The 22,383-nt window shown below is 22.9% G+C and overlaps 1 protein-coding gene across 4 annotated transcripts in view; it reads left to right on the forward strand.

The window, feature by feature from the left end:
• The first annotated feature begins 655 nt into the window (after positions 1-655).
• LOC129608769 (protein turtle) overlaps positions 656-22,383 on the forward strand; it is a 66,527-nt gene continuing 44,799 nt past the window's right edge. For 3 of the 4 annotated variants that reach the window (XR_008696907.1, XR_008696906.1, XM_055520475.1), the window contains exons 1-2: positions 662-872; positions 12,568-13,033. Coding sequence is in view for 2 of the 4 variants with exons in the window: in XM_055520475.1 (XP_055376450.1) it covers positions 12,625-13,033 (409 nt within the window). In the remaining 2 variants the exon portion in view is untranslated. Of the gene's footprint in view, positions 873-12,567; positions 13,034-22,383 lie in introns of all 4 variants that reach the window. The other variant, XM_055520474.1, reaches the window with a different exon arrangement.

Here is a 22,383-nt window from a genome sequence, read left to right on the forward strand (position 1 = left end):
AATAACAGAGACAAGGAAAACATTTCAACAAATTATTCTTTTTTTTTGTTTTTAAACATTATAAAAGTTAAATAAATAAGAAAAAACATTTTGTTAAAATTAGACAATTAAATAACACATAATAATTGATAAAACAAATATTTGAAAAAAAAAACACACACACACAAAATTAAAATTTTATTATTTTACTCTCTTTTTTTTTTCTTGTTTTTGAATTTTTCCAGGTTAAAATTAAAATAAATTCTCATCTCTAATAATATATTCAATATATATCATATATATTTAATATTCTATATATATATATTTTAAAAGAACAATAAACATAATAACAATTTATTTATTTAAACTAAAAAAAACTATGAAAAAATAAAATTGAAATACGAAATAAAAAATTTAAAATTAAAATTTATAGATAATTAAATAATTTATTGAAAATTTATAATAAATAAAGTGCAATAAATTAAAAAATTAAAATATATGAATATATTATAAACATTAAAAATTTTTTAATAAATATTATTGGTGTATTATAATAAATAAAGTTTAATTTAAATATAATAAAAAAAAATATATTTAATAATTAAATTCATTTGAAAAGAAAAAAGAAAATAAATTTCAAATTTAATATAAAATTTATTTAAAATAATATTTAAATTAGATATTAATTATTAAAAAATATATTTAATAAAATTTTTATATTAATTATTAGAATAATTAAAAAGATATTAATTTAAAAAAAAAAATAAAAAATTGAGAGAAATTAACTGTTATACAGCACTAAAAAATTAATAAATATTCTTTTTTTTAATATTAAATTCGAAATATAATAATTAATAATTTATATGTTTATTGGATATGACATTTAGACATAGGTAAGAATTATTTGCACAAATATACATATACATATTTAAATATACAGTGACATCCCGATATAACAAATAATCTATAGGTCAGAAAAGTTTTTACCAAGATATCTTTCACAAAATTTAATACATGCAGTATTAGAAAATTAAATAATTAAAATAAATTATAAATTGTTTCAGTTGCACAGATTTTGTTAAGTCTATATCACTGGAAAAGAAAAAATCAAGTAAATTATAAAAACTTGATAAAAAAATAACTCATATTGATATAACAAAAAGGAAATTTACAATTATTTAGTGGTAATATTCGTTTTTTGATAGTAGCAATCAAATAACCCACAAAATATTTAGATAATTTCTTTTTTATTACTAAATCTTCAAATTGTGCGTATGAATCACCCAGGAAATTTTTTTTATGTCCGCTTTACAGAGAGTTTTAAAAGAAAAATTTTATTAATTCTTATTAAAATAGTATTCAACGAAAAAAAATTTTTAAAAAATCACGTGAAAACATGAAAATACTTTAAGTTTTTTTTAAATGTAGACCTTGTTCTTTTACACATTCACAATTGTTCTATAGTTGAGTAGGCAGGAAATTTGATGTTTCGATCAATTAACGTTTTTATATTTGAGAAGATGCGCTTTTATTCTGCCTGCTATTGCCCATTAAACTTCTTTTCTTATAAAATAAAAGAAAAAATAGAGGAATGAGAAAAAATAAAATTTTCGAAATTTATTTTTTCTCATTCCTCTATTTTCTACACAATTTTAAGTTAGAAATCACTATTTATTTTAACATATTCGTTTAGTTAAAGGTTTAAAATATTTTATATAAGACTGTATAGTATGACCTTAAGAATTCAAAACTATGCAGCCCGAGAATGAATTATGAAAAAATATTATCTATGCCATCTTTAAATTTAATATTTCACAATCAATAATTTCTTCTCTATAATTTTGATTTATTAAAAAAAAGAGCTTAATCAAAAATAAAATTGGAACCAAAAGAGACACATATTTAATTTTTCTAAAAAAATCATTTTAAATCATTTTAATCCTTCATTTATTTTTAAATTAAATTTTATTTAAATAATTTAAATATTCCTTTTATTTTAATTAGAATATTATGTAAAACCACGTTTTATTAAGTTAATTACAAATTTCTAACCCAAAATAGAATTTTATTTTTATTAGAATATAATTTCATAAATGTATTTATAATTAAGTACATAAATTTATAAATCCTTAATTATATTCCATAATCGAGAAATTTTAATTAGATATCTATTACATTCACAGATGAATTCATTGAAACCCTAGGATATTTTCATATGATTTATTCTTTTTATGTATTTTCACAAAAAAAGAATAATCAAATCGTCATTCTTAACACTATTATCAAGGTTTTTGTTACCTATTTAGCGTAATTCTTAATTTCGGCAATCGAGAATCTAAGAAACAATATGAAATATTCTAGTGACATATTTTAAAAGTTGTTAACTGCTTTCAACTGCCTTCTACACGTTACCTGTTGCTTTAATCACAAAAAACACAATTTTTTGAATTCTATTATTAAATATAATTTACATACGTTGTAAAGTTGTATTTCAATTACGAATATTTTCATTTAAAATTAAAACTCATTATTAAGTATAATTGCAGTAAAATATATAACAGTTTGACAAAATTAAGTTGTGAAAAAATCTGAAAGATTTTATAATCAAACTTGCGTAGTTGATAACACTCCATGGGAACAAGAAAAAGATTAACAGAAATTTTTGGATTTTAAAAATGGTGCAACAAATTAACACTGAAACAAATATCCACCTAAATCTTTTGATACATTTTGCCCTATACAAGTTTTACAATATTAATGCATACTTTGACGTTTGTTTGAAAATTTCAATATAAAATTCTGTGCAAATGTTAAGTTTTTAAAAACGTTATCAAATCATTAAAAACATAGCATTTTTATGCTTCATTTTAGAAAAAAAAACTTAATAACTAGCACTTTATTGCTATTGGTTATTTCTGGCAACATTTATATGACGTGTATAAGAAAAGCGTGCTCGATTTTTTCGACATCCAATTTACTTTTATTTTACGTATCCACTACGTATAGGACGCATTTAGTAAAAGTGTACAATTTCAAGAGATTTTACTAAACATTTTGGAATGTGATACTTTGCACAGTTTACGTCGTCAGCGCATTATTAAAGTCACGGTATCTATATGTTTTTCATATTGACGCAGAAAAAATCGGGATTATTTAAATTCTTTTTTATAAATTAAATAAAATTTTAAAATTGAATTTTTTTTTTTTAATTTATAATTTATGCGGTATTAGTATAAAGTCTCTTCAATAATGCATGTATGTATAAATAATAGCCTACATTTATAATCAATTAGAATGAATAAATATAAAAACAAATACCTATTGTTGTATGTATATAATTTTAATAATTAAATGCGGTTTCAAAACCAAAATTACCAATAATAAAATTCAAAACTAATAATTCAGAAAATTGTGGTCATTTTAAAATGTTAATTTAATTGTGAATTTCAAAATTTTTTGTAATCTAAACCACTTTTATTCTCAATTAGAATAGTTAAGTGATTTTACTTAAGGATTTTAAAAATAAATTTCATATTTTGTTTTTTGTTTGTTTATTATGTTTTTCCAATCAATAAACACAATGCAAAAATAAACATTTAAAATCTTTTGGTTTTTATTAAAACTATAAGCCACAAATACCCTAATCAGCTTAATTTTCTAATGCTAGTAGCATAAAAATTTTAATACAACATTAGTAATAAACTTAAGAATACTTAAAGTTAGACAATTTAGTCCTTTCAGACTTAAGCACAAATCCAATTTAAAATTTAAGCCAAAATGCAAAACATTACGATTTGCTACTTGTATAGTTTTATTTGTTTAATAATATGAAACACGCACTTTCTTACGCAAATGCTTTATGTAAGAATAACTGCAGCATGAAATGAAAATTCGAGAAAAATCTATTGGCTATTTTTGACCGAACCGATTAAGGAAGAAGCAATTTAAATTGGGCCAAAAAAATTATATTTTTAAAATAGCAGCATATTTTTTTTCAATAATTAATCATTTAATTCATTAATTATATTAATTATATTAATTAAATAAAATCATACATTTTAATAAAAAAAAAACAAACCAATGATAATTATAAATCTTAATTAATACCCTCATTTTATAAAAGTAAAAAAAAAAATATTCATTAAATTTTACCAAAAAAATTTTTACCATGACAAAATTATAAAAATTAAAATAAATTTCTGAACTAAATAAACGCTTCATTAGGCCAAAAGAAATCAAATTGATAATTAAATTAATTTTTATTTTATATTTTAACCAATTTTTTAAATTTATCTTCTATTATTTTCGTAAAATAGTTTAATCATTTATAATAATTTCATTAATGCTGTGTTAATAATATTGATCTTCCATTAGGGTAATTCCCCTTTTTTTTCAAAAACACATAACAATTCTGTGTAAATAATGGGTGAATGGGTGTTGAACTATATCCTATATGCTTACCATGATGGTAAACCAATATAAATAAAATTATTATTTATTTATTAATCTATTATGTCATTTGATTATTCTTCATCTGGGTCTCAAATTTTATTTATCCCTTATATTATTTATTTTTCTTTTCAACCAGAAATGTATGTACACAATGTATATTCAATCAAATTTTATATTTATACATAATATATAAATTAAAATTCTATTATTAACAATTGCAATTCAACAGAATCAATCATAAAATCGCATATAATCAAATTAATGATTAAAGACTGTTGATTATTAAGTCATAAATAATAGAATTTTATAGAAGGAAATTATTTGTTCTATACAAAATTATCAATGAAAAGAATTTTTTTTTGCTTGTATATTGGAATATTTGTTAGTTTTCAAATTTCTTAATTAAATATTTAATTCCTGTTTAAATTTCCGGTATTTTTTATAATTTATAAAAATTTTTATTTAAAAAATTTTCACACGAAATGCAACAGAGCATCAACTCATCCCTAAAGAAAATTTAAAATATTCTTACAAAATTATAAAGAAGATTAAAATGTTCTCACATCACTACCACTCATACATTCCCGTTTATTCTACAATTCATATATAATATGTTGCCTTAACATCAATAAAATTTCATTTATAAAAAAAGTAGGGAAACAAGTTTTTACCTTTAATTATTTTATGTACCGCAAGGGGTCTTCCTTTTTTATTCCCATTGTTTTGTGTGTGTTTCTTTTTTCTTAAGTTCAAATAATTCGACATACCTACACTATTTTCCGTCTTTATCGTATTTTTTTTTTCCTTTTTAGGATATTTTAAACAAAAGAACTAAAAATACAATAAAAAAAAAATTAACTAGATATACAAAGTTAGATAAAAGAGAAAAAAAATTTTTTTAATATCCTTATAAAAATTATCAGCCTAATAACAAAAGGTGCATAATATGTATGAATATGCGTTTGTACATTCTCATACCTTCCTTAATAAATAATAAACTAAAACGAAATAATCATGATTATGAAGGGAAAGAATTTTGTCTTCAATATTTTTTACCGACTGCATTGCATACAATAAGGGAGGACATATGATGGCATCATATTTCGTATGTCAAGTTTTTGATTAAACTATTTTCAAAGAGATGTTGGTCTGCGTGTGCACGCGTGTATCTCTCAAAATGAGATAATTAAACAATTTCCTTTAAATTAATTATTTAAATTCGGAGCTTTAAAACAATGTACCCATAAATTTTCGAAAAGACCAGGGCTCGAAACTGAACGTGGGATCAATTTTATATATTTTATACCACATATACGGAACGGATTGATGGAATTTCTTGAAATTCGAAATTTGAGTTCTGGTTAGTACTGAAACTAACCAGTTTCAGGGAATTCGGGTAGCAAAAAACGAAGTTCCAGAGTCAAATTTACTGTTTTCTAAGTATGTTAACAAAAATGTTGCTAACTTCCATAAAATTGAAAGGAATTGTTCAAAATACACTTTCAAAATCTTCTGTACCACTTTCACAAAACTACACAATACAAATTGCGATCGATTATGTGCTGATCGCATCAGATTTTTTTTTTTTAGTTTTTGTATTCTTTAATTTATTTCTTAATAAAAACTTGTTTACAGAAATTATTGTACATACGTTTGCATGTTCATAATTTGTATATACAATTACCTATACATTGTACCAACCTACGCAATTATAAATAGTACTTATATAACCTCAATGCAGGTTTTTTTTCCCCCCGTTTCTTTTTAACAAAAGATTTTGAAGAGTTCTTGTCTTTTCGGCATAAAATTAAGAAGAAAAATTTTAACCATAAAGGTGTACAATGTATACATTTTACATAAATAAAATAACAAAATCATAGAAAAAAAAATTAATTTATATGAATTGGTTTCGTTTCGGCCGACACATATATATAAAGTTTGAGATCAAAATTTAATGAGGGCAATTGTACGCATTTTATAGGTAGGTTACAAATTTTGATTATACCGACATAATGCGGTGTATATTGATTTCTTTTCTCACACAGAACGAAAGTATGTGTAGAATAATAATTGAACTATGTTATTATACCCGTTCGAACGTATGTCCGTTGATTCGAAGTCAACTTAGTCATGTATGGCTGTTCGTCCGTCCTTTCGCGTAAACGTTAACTCAGAAAATAATTGATGAATCCGTATATGATATTATTATTTCACACGATAAAATTTTACATGAAATAATTTACAAGTTATTTAGAAAACATTTTAAAACTAAAGCTAATAATTTTAGACTCTTTTATTTACGATTGATGATTTTATTGAAAATGTCGATCGTGTTAATACGATTATTACAAAAAGCTAGAAATCTAGAAATTTTATTTTTAGTTTTATGATTGGAAGGGATTCGAATATTTTTTAAAATACAAGCATGAATATTATATAAAATACAAATGTTTTAAAGAATCCTAGCTCAAAAATATAAGAACTTTATTAACTCCAAAAATTTTCTAGTGAATTGTAATATGAAAACAAAATATTCACAGTAGTTTGCCACAATTGTTTGAAATGAGTAAAATGTTTTATTTATAGCGAAACGCAACTATATGAAAATTACTGAATAAAATAAATGGGTTTTTAGCTTTACATTTGAATTGTTCAGAAGAATCACATGTGTGTTTGGATATTACTTATTTCTTACCTCTGTACCTAAGTTGAAAGAGTGTCCGCCTAGAAAGCGGTAGGTGACTGGTTCAAGTCCAGTTCGAAGAGAAAAATTTTCAATTTTTGTGCCTTTAACTCTTTCATTACGTCATCCATCTGTTATGAAGAAACTTCCACTAAGTCAATATTGGATTTTATTTATTTTTTTACCGTATACTTTTCTTATATATAACTCCCAAAATTTTAATATTATTTTCCAATTAATAATCGTTTCTTATTCAATTAACTTAATGCTATTCACAATTAATTTATTCTCAAATATAGCAATAAAAATATAAAAAATTCCATTAAATTTTAATAAAATTTTTTTGTATCCTTTTATTGAAATTTTAAATGAATTTTATTTTTAAACTAACAAAATTATAAATAACCGCATATAAATTAACAATAATAATTTACAGTACATTTTCCATTTCAGAATAATTTTTAACCTCAATTCATTAATTTTTCGGGTTTTTTTTTTCTGTTCAGTCACTATTAAAAAAATTAATGAATGGAAAAAATATTCAAATGTCTGCAATTTTAAAATAAATTGCAAAAATATTAAATGACAAAAATTATCTAGGAAAAAAAAATGTTTAAATGAATATACTTGTACATGCATAATATGGAAGCTAGTATATATAGCTAAGGTGTTATAGCATTTTTTTGAAATCAAATTTAAATAAACTGAGAAGGCAGAAAAAATAACAAGAAAAAAAGCAAATTTAAATTTTAATTAAGAGAAAATTAACAATTTAGCTGTTTTTTTTTCGAATTAATGAGTTGCTGCATTTTTAATTTATTATAACTCCTTGTATATACTGCAATTTTGTGGCAGGGGTTATTCAAAACTATAGAATTTTCGTTATCCCCACACTGTTTTTGCTCAAATTTTTTTCCTTATAGTTATGAAGCTATTTTTATTATTTTTTTTTTTTTTAACACCATAACATTTTATATTTTTTCTATTCCTACAGTCTTACGAATATAAAGGGTAAAATTTAAATTTTAATTATGAAACAAAAGTCATTATTAAAATTTAAAAAATTTAAAAGGATATTAAATTTAATATACAAAATGTGCATATTCAGGATATGTAAAGAAATTTTTGAATATTTATAAAAAATGATAGTGCCAGAAATGGAAAAATATATACAAATAATTAATATATAGGATGAAATAGTAAGTTAACTGTAACTGAATTAGTAAGTTAACTGTAATTTATCTTTATGCAACAGAAAAAATTCCAGTATGGCCAGTATATAGACAGTATTGTGGCATGAGCGCTGTGAAAATCCTCTTCGTACGCATATCTCTAATTTCAATTATTATTAAAAATTTAATTTTCACAACTAGATTTCAACAGAAAGTTCATTCTTTCATTGTATTGGAAAGAATATAAAATTATTTCAATTTTTATTAAACAATTGCCACCAATAAATTTTAGATTGTTAAAACCTGTTCAAATTGCTAAAGTTCATAATATTATCCGATAACTAAATTTGCAATAATCATTTCTGTGTTTTTGGGAAAAATTAATAAAATTAGTATAAATGTTGTTATTATTTTGTACGGAATTCAAAATAAAAGTTTCCATTAAAATTGGTTCAGTTGAAATTCAAATGCATAAAAATGTAACCTGAAATAGATAACGGGACATATCGATATTAAATGGACCGACAGTCACACCACTAATATCTTAATAAAAGAAATTTCCATCAATTAAATAATTTCGACGTACTAGAAACAACACTTTTCATATTGTTGAAATACAGTTGAGGCAATTTAACAGAAAACGATTGTGACTGGGCATTGTTCTTATATCTATACATTTATGTACATATTTTTGAATTGACCGAAAGGAGAAAGTTTTAAAAATTTCTATTAGCAATTTTATTTAATTTTTTTGTAGTTATAATTTTTCTACATTCGCCCAATTCTAATATACTTTTATATATATATATCACATATAATATATTAAAATACGGTTTATAATATGCATTTAAATTATTCATAAACATATAGTGTAGGTTTATATATTATATAGACTTTTGTATATTTGTATATTAATTTATTAAAATAGTATAATAATATTTATGCAACAAAAGCTATTATAAAGTTTTCTCAAAAAGTTTGGATTACCCGTCTTATCGTTTAAAGTTTATTTATAAACGATATAGAATTTTTATCTCTCTTTATATATGCATAAATATTTGTACGTATACGTGTAAAATATCCTTTAATTATATTGTTCTCTAACTCTATAAGTGTGTATACTTTTATCTCTTTCTATATCGGATCACTTTATATTTATATAGCCGTGTTTTCTATACAATTTTTTTTTTTTTAATTTTTTATTATTTTTCATGTTATTTTCATTGTTATTTTCTATATTCTGTCTAAGTTTTCTATCTATATCATGCTCTTTAAATTTTTTTTTTTTTTATATTTTCACTCATTTTCTGTGATAATTTTGTTAATGGGAAAAATATTGCAAAAGTTTTAAGGCATATTAAGGGCATATTAAACAAAACTTTTTTTTTTTTATTTCACTTTTTCGTTTCAATTTTTTTTTTTTTTTTTTTGTGTGATTTTGGTGCTGCCCGTTTTATATAATTTAAATTTTTTTTTGATTGTTTTTATTTATTTTTTGTTGTAACTTGTCTATTTTCATAAATTTTCTCTCTAACTCGCTATGGTTTTAATATTTTCGTTTTCTATCCAGCTTTGTTGTTCATAGCACTTTTCCAAAAAAATATTTGAAAAAAAAAATGTATATTCGTCCATCCTTCCGCCCTTCCACTCGCCCGTGGACATTCCGCCACAGCATAATTGAATTTTAAATAACAAAATGGCTGCTAATATTAACCGTTGTCTAAAAGCTTGTTTTTTTTTTTAAATTTTTGTTTAAATTTTTTCTTCAATATCCTAATTTTTAAGAGACTAAAATTTTATAAGCTTTTAGATATTAATGAATAGTTTGTTTCGTTAGAAGAAAATTTTTTTTCCACCTCTCAAAATATCGCCTCACGGAATATGTAAAAGTTAAATTTTTGGCACTTTAGTTATTGCCGAAACTACAAGCTTGTCCAAATTTATATTAATGCAGAAAGCTAGGAGTAAAAAATTCGAACGTCTCTTGTTCTTCGTGCATTTTGTTAACGTCTCTTTCAATACTTTTTGTTTTATTTTAAAGATTGCATACAATACTCATCCTAAAGGTATGCAATTTTTTAAATATTTTTGTACATGAATGAAAGTAATTTTATAACGTAGTGCATAGCTAGATTGTTTGTATAATAGACGTCTTTTGACTGGTTAAAAGGAAGGAAAAGTGCTACTGTTCAAACCATTGGTTTCACCCAACTTTATTCGTTTTTGGTTGTCCTTCTTATACTCTTACAACTATGTATGTACAACCATAATACAAACATAAATTATTTTAAAAATAACCTCATGTTTTTTTTGCTTTTCGTAAAAAAATTTCACTAAATTTAATGGAATTGAGGCTATCTTTTGTCTCTTTCTGTTAATTTTAATATTTTTTGGATTTTGTAATTTTTTATTTTCTTTGGTTTTTTTTTTCCTTTGAATTTCGGTATCCTATATAATTTAAATAATATTTTTGCATAATGATTTATGACTAAAACTAATCATATTTTTTGATGGTAAAAAATTATGAAATTTTTTATTTGGTTTTTTTTTTTCTGGTTTTAATTCTTTTGTTTCGTGTTTTTTGTTTCTTTTTTTTTTCTTAATTTTCCTTTTTTTTTTTTGTTAAAAAATTCCAGTGGTTATTGGTTTGTGTCATCTGGTTTTTATATCTTTTTAATTTAAAATTAAATATATACACGCAGATTGATAGTCCTTTGTGCTTGTAATCGATGATAATGAATAATTTTCCCTTTTATTAAAAAAATAAGAAAAAAAGAATACTCGTAAACAAAATAAAAATCAAGTCATTGTGAAAATTACATTTTAGTTATTTTTGATAATAATCTTGTGTCCAAATTTAATATTTTACTGTTTTTATGTAATGTTGAACAACTAACTGTAGAAGAAAATTTGTTTAAAAATTTTAACAAAAAACATTGAGAAGGGAAATCATTAGTGATCTATAAAAAAAATACCAAAATCTTAATAATACAAATTAAATTTTAATTTAAAGAAATTACTTGTCATCTTTTACCAATTTTGTTCTTATTTTTGTGAATTATATTCAATCCTTTTAAGGAAATTAGTTTTAACATAATATTGTATAATGTAATTTAAAAGAATATATTAAAAAAGTATTCATTATGGTAACATGTTTGATAATTACGTAACAGTAAATGGTTAGAGCAATAAAAATTAACAGAACAGAAATTTAACAGTAATTTGTTAGAGGTTTTTTTTTCGTTCATACAAAAATACTATTTTTAATAATATGATTAATTGGTTGTACAAGTAAAAACCGATGGAAAGTCAAATTTCGTGGCTCTTAAATCTAAATTCTTTTAAAAATTATATTGATATTATAAAAATTATACATGATTGCCAATTTTTACAACCAAATTTTCGATCAATAAACCTCAATTATTTCCAAAAGTATTCGGAAAAAATTTAAAAAATTTAAATTAACTTTTTTTTTAATTAAATCTAAAAAATGGACTTGATTTACTGGAAACACATATATTTTTTTACCATACCCGTACCATTGTTATAGACCAGTATATACCCGTACTGTTGTTATAATTCGAAAAGAAAAAACTAAAAAAGCATTTAAAGTTGGTGTCGTCACTTGATTTAAAAATAACATTATAACTTTTTTTTTCTACTTTTTGACCTAAATTTTTAATTTCTACAAAATGGGCAAATTATGCTTAATGAAAAATATTCATTATTTTTATCATCCTTATTTTATTGAAAATAATGAGGTTAAAATTTATTTAATATTCAGAAATTTATAATATTGGTTTTAAAATATTTTAATTGATTCTTTGTATATTAAATTTTGTTTTTTTTTTTCAAATAAAAAATAATTATTTAAAAATATGCTTAGATTAATTATTTCTGAACAAAATCATAAATATTTATAAATTATTCAATGAACTATAATATATTTGAATATTTAATGAGCCGATAATACTATATATGTATGTATTTATTTTTTGAAAAAATTTTTGATTACAATGAGTAAAATTAATGTTATAGGAAGTGACAATATGAAGACCCGGCGACATTGTTATAAAAATCGATCTGCTCTAATTGCATACTTTGTTGAGAATGTCAACATAATTTAATATAAGTAATATAAAATCAATTTTAAAAATAGTATTCAACAGAAGATGAAAAATTTAAAATATTCTCTATTATATATGTATATAATTACAAATTTTCTAAATAACAAGAATAATATTATTGAATATTATATTTTTATTTATTTTCTATTTTTAGGTGACGCCGCTACAATGACGACGATCCGTTAGCGGCATTGACTATGGGACCAGAGGCATGGGCGTGTGTGCGGACCCTGGGTCTTACCGGTGGTGTCAGGCATTAAGCCGGTCGCGATCGTTCGCCACAAGAACAATATTTTCAAAAAGTTGTTATAATATTAATAATAGTTGTAATAATAATAAAAATAATAATAGTAATAATTATAACAATAATAATATAAATAATAGAATTAATAATAATAATAATAATAGTATAAATATAAATAATAGTAATAATAAAAAAGAAAAAATTAAATCAAATAATACAACAACAATTGTAGATAAATCACATACAATAGATTATAAAGCACATCCATCAATATATAATAATAAGGATAATAGTTTATTGAATTCAATTCGCTCTTTAGGAATATTAGTAGCTTTTTTAATCCTGATAGACAGTACTTTAGGAAATATTCAGCCAGGTATGTAAAAAAAAAATTTTCTTTCTTCAATTTTTTTTTTTTTTTAATTTATTGCAATTCTTAAATAATATTAATAATTTTTAAAAAGTGATCTAGATCTTAAACTTAAAAAACCCAACCTTTAATTTATTTGTATTTTTTGTCTAAATTTTTGGAAAAGTTCAATGTTCTATTACGTTAAGTTTAAATATTTTGAATATATTCTTTAAAAATCTAAAATTTACGAAAAATTCAACCCCACCATTTTTAACTTTATAAAAAGTGAATGAGTTTCATTGCATATGAAAAACCCATTTAAAATTCGAATATTCAAAATTTTTTAGAAATTTGAAATTCATGTTAATTTTCAAGTGTTTTCTATTAATTAAATTGACTAAAATATTAAAAGGTAAAAATATATATATAAAAAAAAAATGTTCATAATATTTTTCAAAATCCTTTATAAATAAATTTTCAGTCAGTTAACAAAATACAACTTTTTTTTTTTTTTGTTTTTTCTTGCCATAATGGAATTGTTTACTTTCTGCTGCATTTTCTGTGTTAAATTCAACACTCAAGATAAGATCCTTTATATTCAGCTTTATAATATATATATATATATATATATATATTTATAATATTATATAAAATTTATATAGAAAAAGTGTATAAATTTTGTTTATTATAAAACCTTATACATACTTTATATTTACAATTAGAACTCTTTTAATTCTATACATTAAATGGTATTACATGCAGCTTTTTATGTAATCCTTGAGATTCTAGATAAAAAATTTTAATATTAAAACCAAATTGCAAAACACAAAAAAAAAAAAAAATATGTATACAATATAGAAAAATGGAAAAATAAGTTAAAAATTAAATCAATAGCTTGTAAAGAGTACATTTCTCATTTTAAATATATTAATAATTAATTATGTATGTTGCACAAATTAAAGGTGATCACAAATTTATTAATTTCATAAATTTAATTTTTTGTTTTAAAATAATCAAATTAAATTTATATATAAAAGAATAACATATTAAAGAATGCGATAAATATTAGTAATGTGACCATCGCAGTTTTAATGTTATTAGTTTTGAAGAGAAAAACAGACTTCTCTAAGATTTCTCATTAAAATTGAAACAATAGGCTAAACTACATATTTAAAAATTTCAAATTACTTGTTCAATATATTCCATGACTTCCAATAATTGTTACGCAAGTCCTGTAGAATTGATACAGTGCTGCTAGTTTTCATTTTTCTGGTTCTGGTATTCTACAAATTTATACCATTCCAAATATAATTTCTTAATCAAATTTCCGAAAAAGAGTTTGATTATCTAATTTATATCGCCATAATAACAAGAAGTATGAATTTAAAACAGAGAATCAATTACAAAATCCTTTAATTTAATAGTTAAACTTTAAAATTTAGAAAAAAAATGCAGAACTTACCAAAATTCTAAATCTAACAGAAATTATATTTCGCGCTAATTTTTTTACTTTTAACTCTTTTGTTTCCAAATAAATTCATTATGTGAACACCGTAAACACTTTTTATTTGAGGGCAACGGCAATATTGTTTTTCAAAATTTTTGCAAAAATGGTAACACGGTTAACAAAGCTAAAGCATATTTATTTAGAACATTATTAATTTTCTCGTTCATTATTTCTCTAGAATATGCTAAAAATGAGAATCGTGCTATTATTAATTTCTCTTCCCATTTTTATGTTATTTATTATTATTTTTGTTTTTGTTGTTGAACTACAAAAAAAAAAAAACATAAAGCAATAGAAACAACACGAAAATGGGGAGAGGAAAAAAAAAAGAAGAGAATATTAAAAACGTTAAAAAGCTAACATACAAGTGTCAATATTCTAAGCAAGCAGAAAAAATATGAAAAGCAATTTAATGCATCAAAAGCATAAAATGATATTCTTTAGTTATTTTTTTGTTTTTCTCTTCTTTTTTTTCTTATTTTGTTTTTCGTCCTTTTATTTTCATTTCTCTTCTTTTTTATATAGCTGGGACACAGAGATACTCAATGAAGAACTTGAAACGGATTCATTTATACTTAAAATTACCTTTCTCTTTTGCTATTTTTAATTATATACAATTTCATATAATATATATATATATATATATTTGAAATATTGATGCTTGTATGTTGGTATGTGTGAGTAAGCAACAAAATAGATAACTATTATTTGATGTCTCCTTGAAGGCATCAACATTTTGTTTTTATTTTTTTTTTTTTTTGAAAATAATATGATCTCCTTTTTTTCTTATTATTATTATTTAACAAATAGCTTAAAGCCAGTTTTCAAGCTCACTTGAATAGAGCACAAAAAAAAAAATAAAAATATGGAAAAATTAGAAAAAAAAAATAAGTGAAAAAATTTTTAAAATCCTTTAATTTTTTTCTTTTATTTTTCTTATTATTTTTTTTTGCCGTTCTTATTACTTTTAACATGAATATAAAGAGTAAAAACAAGAGTTCATATTTTTATCGTCCACTTTTTATCATCATCATTATTATAAAATGAGAAAAATACAAGCCGGTCGGATCTCATAATAATCTTCAAGAGTTTATTTCAATATTATAATGTGTGTTTGTATATGTGTACATACACAAAGTATTATACTATACTATATACATTTTTAAATATATATTTTTTTCCTGATTCAACTAAGAAGCATTGACATCCTTAAAAAATTTAAGAAATTTACAACAAAAAATATAAGAAAATTTGCATTCTTCATACCTGAATTGAAGAAAAAAAAAACGATTTTTTTTTTGTTTTGTCCTTTTAGTCTTTTTAGTAGATGCGGAAGTAAGGATAAGTAAAAATTGAAAAAAAAAAAAAAAAAATTTAAAAGAACATAACAAAACAACAAAAAAAGGACAAGTTTTTTTACGCCCCAAAAATAGATCATCATAATTATAATATTCTTTATAAGTTCTTCATATCCTTGTCTCAAGATGAAATAATTAAGCGAGCACAAACCATGAGAAATCATTAGCTCTAAGAAAGAACATAAAATATAACTGTATATATATATAGTTACATGTAAATGTCATATATATATACATACATCTTGTTGTTGTGTACGAAGAACAGAACCGTATAGGATTAAAAAAAAAAAAAATTTTAAAGCGATTTTAGCAATAACAAGTTAAAAGAATAAGAAAAACGACCAGCAACAAAAAATAAAAATATTGTCAAGCTTGAAAAATTTTTTTTGTTGAGTCTCCCATGCCATTTCACGCTATATTATACATACAGCTTAATGCCATCCTTTTCAAATATATTTTCTGCCCCCCTGAGATGAAAAATTATTTTTTTTTCTTTTTTTATTATTTTCAATTTTTCTTCTTGTTTTTTTAATATATGCATAACAGCAATTTTGACTCTCAACTATGTGTTACGATTTTTTTTTTTTTTATATTGCACTTTATAACCTTTTATAACCTTAAACCACCTCAATTAATATATACATATATGTACATATATATATATATATAGGAAAGGGTGCAGCGTTCTTTTAAGTTTTTGTTATTATTTTTTATGATTGTTTTCTGTTTTTTTGGTTTTTTTTTGTTGCTGTGCCCATAGTAGCATAAAATGCAACCAACTTCATTTTTTATTTTAATTTTTATTTCTTCTTAGTAATTCTTGTTTTTTCGAATTCAATACTAAAAAAATTGTGTTCTCTGGCAAATTTTTAATAAAACACATTGTTCGCAGATATTAACAAAAAAAAAAAAAAACAAGAAAAAAACAACGTGGAAATTAATATGTAAAAATAGTTAAAATTTTAACAAAAGTTGTGGTAAACACAAAAAAAGAAAAAATTTTTAAAGTTTATAATGGCTCTCTTTCTTATCGCAGATTTTTCCACGTAATGTTTGAAACTATGTGTAAAATTAAAATTTCTTGGTACTTTATAAAAGAAAAAATGAAAATTTTTTAATATTCACCATCATATTCTGTACATTTGTGAGGACTAAATCCAATGTCAATATTATTGAAAGGTAAAAAAGTGATATTACAATTTCAATGAGATAAAATTCAACACAGAATACAATATTACGAGATTTTTCAAAATTCAAAACTTATTCAACAATTTATGGAGGTTTTTTATTGTACAGCACAGTTCTCGTTATAGCTATACAATTCCTTTTTAGCACTTTTCCAAAAATTTTTTGAAAAAAGTGCTTATTAGTTTCACTCTGTCCGTCCGTCCGTCCGTCCATCCGTCCGTCCGACCGTCCGTCCGTCCGTCCGTCCGTCCGTCCGTCCGTCCGTCCGTCCGTCCGTCCGTCCGTCCGTCCGTCCGTCCGTCCGTCCGTCCGTGTGTCTGTTTACAAAACTTCTACATTCTTAAAGATAGAAAGCTGAAATTTAATACGTACATAGATCTTTACTAGAAACTTATTTTCGTAAAACAAAATTTTTACCTATCTCCCCCCCCTCTAGAAGTTATACCACCCCAAAGCACTAAAAATAGCCTATTTTAACTATTTGTTGCAATGAAACCATAAGCATTTTTGAAATTTTGCAAACGCAGAAAGGCAGTAGCTTCCTTCCCCTAGCGCAGTATACTATAGCTAAACTTTAGAAAAACAAAATGGCCGTTCAAATTTACCGTTATCTAAAGTCCTTTTTTTCCAAATTTTTGATCTCGTTTTTCTTCTAAACCCCATAATGTAGAACTTTGAAATTTTAGCAGCTTTTAGACATTAATAAATAATTCATTTCGTTAGAAGAAAATTTTTTTCCATCTTCACCCCCTCTCAAGTTATGGCCTCTTGAAATTTGTAAAATTTGCATTTTCGCCGCCTTATATTTCTGAAACCGCAAGCTTTTTCAAATTTCTATAAACGCAAAAAGTTAACGGTAAATTCCATGATATTAAAAAATATAATTATTTTTCTTAACTCATACAATTAAACCTTAAAATCGAGCATTACGTTAACCCCTGCTTATATTAATTTTTGCTTTATTTCAAAGACTGCATAAATCGTTCATCCTAAACATATGCAATCCTAGAAATAGTTTTGTATATGAATGAAAATAATTTTAATAGTGTGATAGGTATACATACTCGTAGACTGTATTTAAAAGCAGAATTTTCACTTGTTGAAGGGAAAAGTGCTACAATACAAACCATTGGTTTGACCCAACTTTATTATTTTTTAAATGTCAACAAAGCCAGATATAAGTCAAATTTTCATTTGTTGAGTAAAAACAATCAACAACATACAAATCTTATATAAATATACTCTGCTTATACACTGTTCACTGTTTGGTACGATTTAAATATTGTCAACTTACCGGTGATGATTTTAATATGACAAAGTTATACGTTATACAACGACCATAATTCGATGATAAATTATCTTCGTTAATAGATCTGAGAATTTATCTGGGAACACCGTGTCATTCAAGAATTATTGTTTACTGTTTGGGACAAAGTAAACTTACTAAATTATTTTGAAAAACTAATCAATACTGTTATTCATGATACACATTCATTCTTACTCAAAAAAGTACTTTTAAGCAAATTGAAATTCGGAATGCGTTCCCTCAAAAGAATCAGTTTCGCTATATATGATCAATATAATTTGCCACCGATTGTTTTGATACATCAAGATGTTTTTATGAAAATTTAATATTTGGTGTATTTTGGCAATCAAAACACTTCCCTTATGCCGCCTCAAATTAATATTATCGAATATCTCTATAATAATGCACAAATTTTGATTCTATATCAAACTATTCTAAGAAAGACTTGATTTTTTTAAATATTCAATAAAAAAAAAAATTATCTTACCAATATATTTTAATAATATGCGGTTTTTAAAATTAATTCAAGAATTAAATTTTATATTTTATTCAAATTAAAGTATCCTGTTTAACATAAAATATTCAAAAATATGTTAAATTCCTATATGTAATATATGTATATATATATATACGGTTTCTTTATTCCATTAAAAAATTATTGAAATTATATTTAGGTTAAATCTCTTAAGATCCCTATATAAAATAATTATGTATACACATATGTAAGAAGATAATTATTTATTTTCTACTATAAAGTCACATTAAAATTGTCTTGATTTATGGTAATTTCATTATTTTATAAATTATCACTTAAGAGTGCAATATACTTTTTATATTATACAAGTATATATAGGAAAATTTCTGAAATATATAATGAAGCATTTAAAGGTACAATTTTTCTTTATGCATACATAATATACATATAAGTATACTATATACCATAAGTACCATAAATAGCAATCTGCATAAATATAATAATATATAAAATTAATTATAATAATAAGCCATTTATATACACCCTTACCAATATTTTCTATGTATAACAATAATAATTTTAATGTTATTTGATGCATAATGAATATTTTTTTTTATGAAATTTTTTTTAAATTAAGATGTCAATTTAATTATCTAGGGACGGAGAGAAAGAGGAAGAGATTTGAGTTCCCTTGTTCATTTAAAATTTAAATAAGAAGTTTAATAGTGGTAAAGATGTTTTAAAAATTTCGTGTATATAATGTTATACAAAATCCTGCCCATTTTAAAAATCTACGCTGAACTATACTAAAGTTTAAAATTTTTAATCTTGTGCTTTGGGAATTTTTCAAACGTACTGATGTACTGTTATACTCCACCCTTTGTATATTTCAAATTTTTTTAACACACATGTTATTTTGTATTAAATTTCATAAAAATAAATAAATTATATATAATTATGAAAAATTCACATTTTAATAGAAAAATAGAAAATAAAGTATGATTGGCACGAGTTTCAATATAGTTTTACTTAAAATCGTTTTTGATTATGGAACGCTTAATATTGGTTTAGGTGTATTATAATAATCTTATAATACATTATAATATAAATGAACATATATTACATTATATACATATAATTTGGTAAAATGATTTTAAATTAAATCTTAACCTTATACTAATTAATACAAGAATACTCGTATCTATAGTATACAAGCATATATTATGACAATATGGTTATATAACTGCGAATATATGGAATACAATTGCATCGGTAAAATCTGCATTTGACGTTTTATTTTGTTAATAATAAACTCAATAGTTAATTTTAAAATTAAATACACATCACGTATGGAACATATTAATTTCCTTACAATAGATTATTGTACATTATTATACACAGAATATACTTATATTACAATGTATATGTATTCGTATTATATTGTATAAACAAAAATTAACAATTTTAGGTTATACATAGTCTAATATTAATTATGGTATGCGGATTGATATGCTGGTTGTGTACACGATAGCAAAATAGCTTATTAAAATTTTAAAATCATTGAAGGGAAACAATGCATATCAATAATACTTCCCACATACTTACATAAATTGTTCACATAACTATAATAAAAATAATTAAAAAATTTTAGTAAAATAACTAAAATTTTATTATTATATTTGATTTTGACTATGATTTTGACTAAAGAATTATAGGTTTTCGCTGTCAATTACTTTGTGACTAAAAATGAAATGAAAAATTAATGATGATTGAATATTAATAAAAAAGTTTTTTTTTTAAATTTTTTAAATTTTGATTGTTCAAGCCCATCAAATTCTCAAAAAAATTCTGTTATACGCACATAATACATTAAAATTTATGAATAGCATATAAAAGATCAATTGAATAAATTAAGTATTGAACTTTGTGTTTCGTTACAAAGAACTCGAAAAACAATCGAAAATTTTTATTATATTTAAAAATAAAATAATTCTTGTAACTATTCTAAATGAAATTTAGAAACTTATTAATATTTTTATTCAATGGATCCTTCAATTTGATTTGATAAGTCAACCTTTTACATTATATGCACACTTGCTTTGAACAAAGTTCTTATATTTAAAGTATTTGTACTTGAAAAATAAAATAAAAAATTTTATTATTTTTTTATTTTTTTTTTATAAAAAAATAAAATATATACAAAGGTTAAAATATCCTTCTTTAAGAGCAAAATGTTAACAGCCATTTTTTTTTTATTATTTTTTTTTTAAAAAACCCTTTGAATGCTTCTTTTTTTAATTCAAATCAATGTCAAGTTTATGGGAAATTTTTAATTTAATTACAATAAAAAAAAAAATATTTTTATTACCCTTTTTTGTATTTTTTAATTTATTCTTATAATTGTTGCCGTTTTTAATAGAAAAAATTATAGTGAATCATTCTTAAATTTAATAGCAAATAAATTCGAAACCAATAAATAATTTTCAAGAGCCGAAATGAGGTGATTTTAAAATAATATTCAACAGCGGAAGAGAAGTGTGAAAATTAGATGAAAACGGTCTTCAAATATACAAATAATACTTGTATATTTAATCAGAAATAGCTATTTCTTCATAAAATTGAAACTTCATGTTTTAACAGAGCGACAGAACAAATCGGACAGACAGAAGAACAGAGTGAAAATCATATATAGTGTTTTCCTAAATTCGTTACAAAATATTTTTAATTCTCCCTATACATCTGTGCAACAATATATGAAGAGGAAAATTTTTCGTATCATAAGAACCAATACTATTGTACTGGCATTTTTTAACCCTGGCTCAGGATTAATGCATCACAAACGCGCATTTGAAAGTTACGAAATATTTAAAAAAAAAAATGTCTTTAACATAGAAACCTACACGTGCCTTATTGATTCATTTATATTCCCTGTTTTCGATCTAACAAATTCTTGTACCCATGGACAAGCCCATATAGACATAATGCGACTATAAATATTTTCAATTTCCCCTTTGTTCACAATAATCTTATATAAAAGATTGTCTTTAAAAAATGATTGACTATACCAAGTTCACTGATTTACAAACAATTCTATCAACAATTTATGTCACATTATATGTATAATTTTCTTGGTAAAAAATTTAGGGGGAAAATTACTTCAAATTGTTAAAAAAATATTTTGGATGTGCTTAAAAATATCAATATTATTGTTTAAACGTTATTATAATGGAATCCCCCAAATGACTTTTATATAAATTTCCCTAAAATTGCATATATAAATTCATCATTTTGAAAATTCAGGAACCTTACATTAATCATGGCTACAGGCTTTTTCATGTACCATTAAAAATCTCAATAAATAAGAGCAGATTTAATATAAAAATCTGAGATTTCTCAAGTCTTTTTTTCTGTCATTGTCCATAACGAAAAATTATATACACACTTACATTTGTTTATATATAGTAAAGATAGAAAAAATTCATAATATTAAATTTACATTATTTGGTAATTGCACACCAAAAAATTTTACAAACACATGTT

Source organism: Condylostylus longicornis, unplaced genomic scaffold (genome assembly GCF_029603195.1).
Source record: "Condylostylus longicornis isolate FDR11 unplaced genomic scaffold, ASM2960319v2 ptg000034l, whole genome shotgun sequence".
NCBI lineage: Eukaryota > Metazoa > Arthropoda > Insecta > Diptera > Dolichopodidae > Condylostylus > Condylostylus longicornis.